The sequence below is a fragment of the Littorina saxatilis genome, linkage group LG2, assembly GCF_037325665.1.
Source record: "Littorina saxatilis isolate snail1 linkage group LG2, US_GU_Lsax_2.0, whole genome shotgun sequence".
Taxonomy (NCBI): Eukaryota; Metazoa; Mollusca; class Gastropoda; order Littorinimorpha; family Littorinidae; genus Littorina; species Littorina saxatilis.
The window spans coordinates 76,682,872-76,685,371 of NC_090246.1; the positions used below are offsets into that span (position 1 = coordinate 76,682,872).

Below are 2,500 nucleotides of genomic sequence, written 5' to 3' on the forward strand. Positions count from 1 at the left end.
CAGCATTTTTATAAAACCTCATTAAAAGTGACCTGCTGGTTAATCTTTGTCAAAGTTCAAGGTCACAGCGGGGTCACATCTGGTCCAAATGTGGAATATTTTCAATTTATTCAGCGCGTTTATAGCACGAGCTTTGAAAATACACACAGTTCTAGTGTATAATGTTCACACACGATTAAAGTCTGGTTGAAACAGTCAAGGTCACAGCAGGGTCGCGTTGAGGTCAAACATATACATTTTTCAGTGAGGTTTTCTCATATGTTTTTGAAGCTAGGGCCTTGAAACTTGGCATACTACGCAAGTTAAATTAAACCTCATCAAATTCCAAGGTCACAGTAAGGTTAAAGATCCTTTAAGGATATTTTCTAAAAAAGGTGACCGCCTGGTTAATGTTTGTCAAATTTCAAGGTCACAGCAGTGCCATCTGGCTTAAACTTTGAAAAATTGTCAATTTCTTCAACTAGTTTTATAGTGTTTGAAGTCATTCACACATGATGAAAGTCTGGTTGATAAAATCAAACGTCAAGGTCGCAGCGGGGTCGCATTGAAGTCAGACACACACAATTGTCATTTTCACGAACACCTTTTAAGCAACACCTTTGAAACTTCACACATTCCAAAGTTTTGATGTTGTTTGGTTATAATCAAAGTGTGGTCAATTTCCATGATTGAGAGCATTCAGAGGGGTCAAGTTGAGGTCACACAAAAAGTGATAATCTTTATAAGACTCACGTTTGCTGCTATTGCTCACTTGACATTGGTGAAAGTGCTTATTTTATAATTGTTGATCTTGATGTTTTGACTATAATTAATTTTACCAGGATCAACCATACCAGATTTCAAAGTCCAGAAGTTGTCAAACCTCAAACCTGTTGGAAGTTTCAAAGATTTAAGCATCAACAAATTTCTATTTGATTTGACCTTAAATAACAGATTTGACCTTAAATCTTAAAACAGATCAACCAGACTTTGGTTTTATATAAATTGAAGTTCAATACAATTTCCTTTTTTTTTTTACCCACGCGAGACCCTGCTATGACCTTTACATTTCTCAAGGATCAACCTTGAATTCTCCATGTTGAACAATCATTAAGCAAAAGCGTTGTTTGAAGTTTGAAGGTTCTAGCTTAAAAAATCTCTGAAAAAATATGTTTCATCCGTTTTCTGAACCACATGTGACCCAGCCGTGACCTTGAAATCTGACAAGGGTCAACAAGACTTTTACCATGCATGGGGGCGATTAAACCCCAAATGTGTGTGAAGTTTCAAGGTTTCAACTTAAAAAACGTCTGAGAAAAATATACATTTTCCTTTTTGGACAATGTGTTGCACGCAAGACAACACGACAAACGCTCGTGTTATCATTCTTTTACTTTAAGGTCGACTTGCGTGCCCGCTCTTTCGCTAATCTCAATTAAAATTCATCTTGGAAGTTCGGTTTTATTACGCTTTTAATTAAGAAGATTAAACTAAGACAACAAATAGTTAGTTTTACCCATTAAACTCGATAAGGTAGTGACATTTTATGTTGAACGCAAGATGGTGTCGCACGCAAGATCTGAAAAGATGTTGACGACATAATTTCAACACTTGATAGCGCATTCGTGGTTCGTGATTTCTTCACAAATTTTGAACACAGAATGTGTCACGTGGTTCCGTAGATGAAGTAGATCTTTGTACATGTAAATTTTGTTTTTAAAAGAAAATAACCGTTAATTACCGAACATTTTGTCGCACGCAAGATATGACGAAATTTTCAAATCGTTTTCAAAAATGCTGTTCAAAAGTTCTGCAGTCTTTGCTGGATTACTTGAAAGACAGCAGTTTGATACACCGTTATCGCTTGACGTGTCGACATCAATTCCAGAGTTTTTGAAAAAGAAATTTAGTAAATATCTGCGATTGAAAAATGTATGCCGTGATGACGACACATCTTGCGTGCGACACCTTAAAATTCGGTTATCGAAAAAAAAAAATTCTCTCGAGATTTAGATTTGACGTTTGGTCTCGTCTGTATAGCGATGTTTCAGGCATTCAATCAAACTAAATGCAATTCATTTGTGCTTCTTGTTATTTTTCTGTGGCATATTCAAAACACGAGGTATCACGATGTCCTTTTTCAGATGGCCGGTTTTGGCGTTATTTTTGACTTTAAACAAAGATAACTTCAAAACCGTTCAAGTCAGACACACGAAATTATGTCCACTATCTCTTCGCACATTCATCCACACACACACCAATTTTCAGCAGACACACGTTTTTAGAAACATTTTTATTGTAAAACAAAGTCGTCTTCTGTTCTGTGAGCACCTTTTGGCACTTAGTCATATATAAATATATCACTCTCTTTTCTTGTAGATGTGCAGCAGGAGACAGCGACCTTCACCTTAGCGACGACACCGTGTGGGACATGCTGAAGGCTGCCGACATGTTCCTGGTGACCGCCTTGGTCAAGCAGTGCTTCCACTTCCTTCTCCACAGACACCAGTGTCGCAGGAGA

At 37.2% G+C, this 2,500-nt stretch overlaps 1 protein-coding gene across 3 annotated transcripts in view; it reads left to right on the forward strand.

Moving 5' to 3' along the window:
- The window catches only part of LOC138959752 (BTB/POZ domain-containing protein 6-A-like), a 6,410-nt gene that overhangs the window by 3,015 nt on the left and 895 nt on the right, over positions 1-2,500 (forward strand). For all 3 annotated transcript variants that reach the window (XM_070331358.1, XM_070331357.1, XM_070331360.1), the window contains exon 3: positions 2,359-2,500. This exon is cut by the window's right edge and continues 895 nt beyond it. In XM_070331358.1, coding sequence (XP_070187459.1) covers positions 2,359-2,500 — 142 coding nt within the window. The remainder of the gene's footprint in view (positions 1-2,358) is intronic.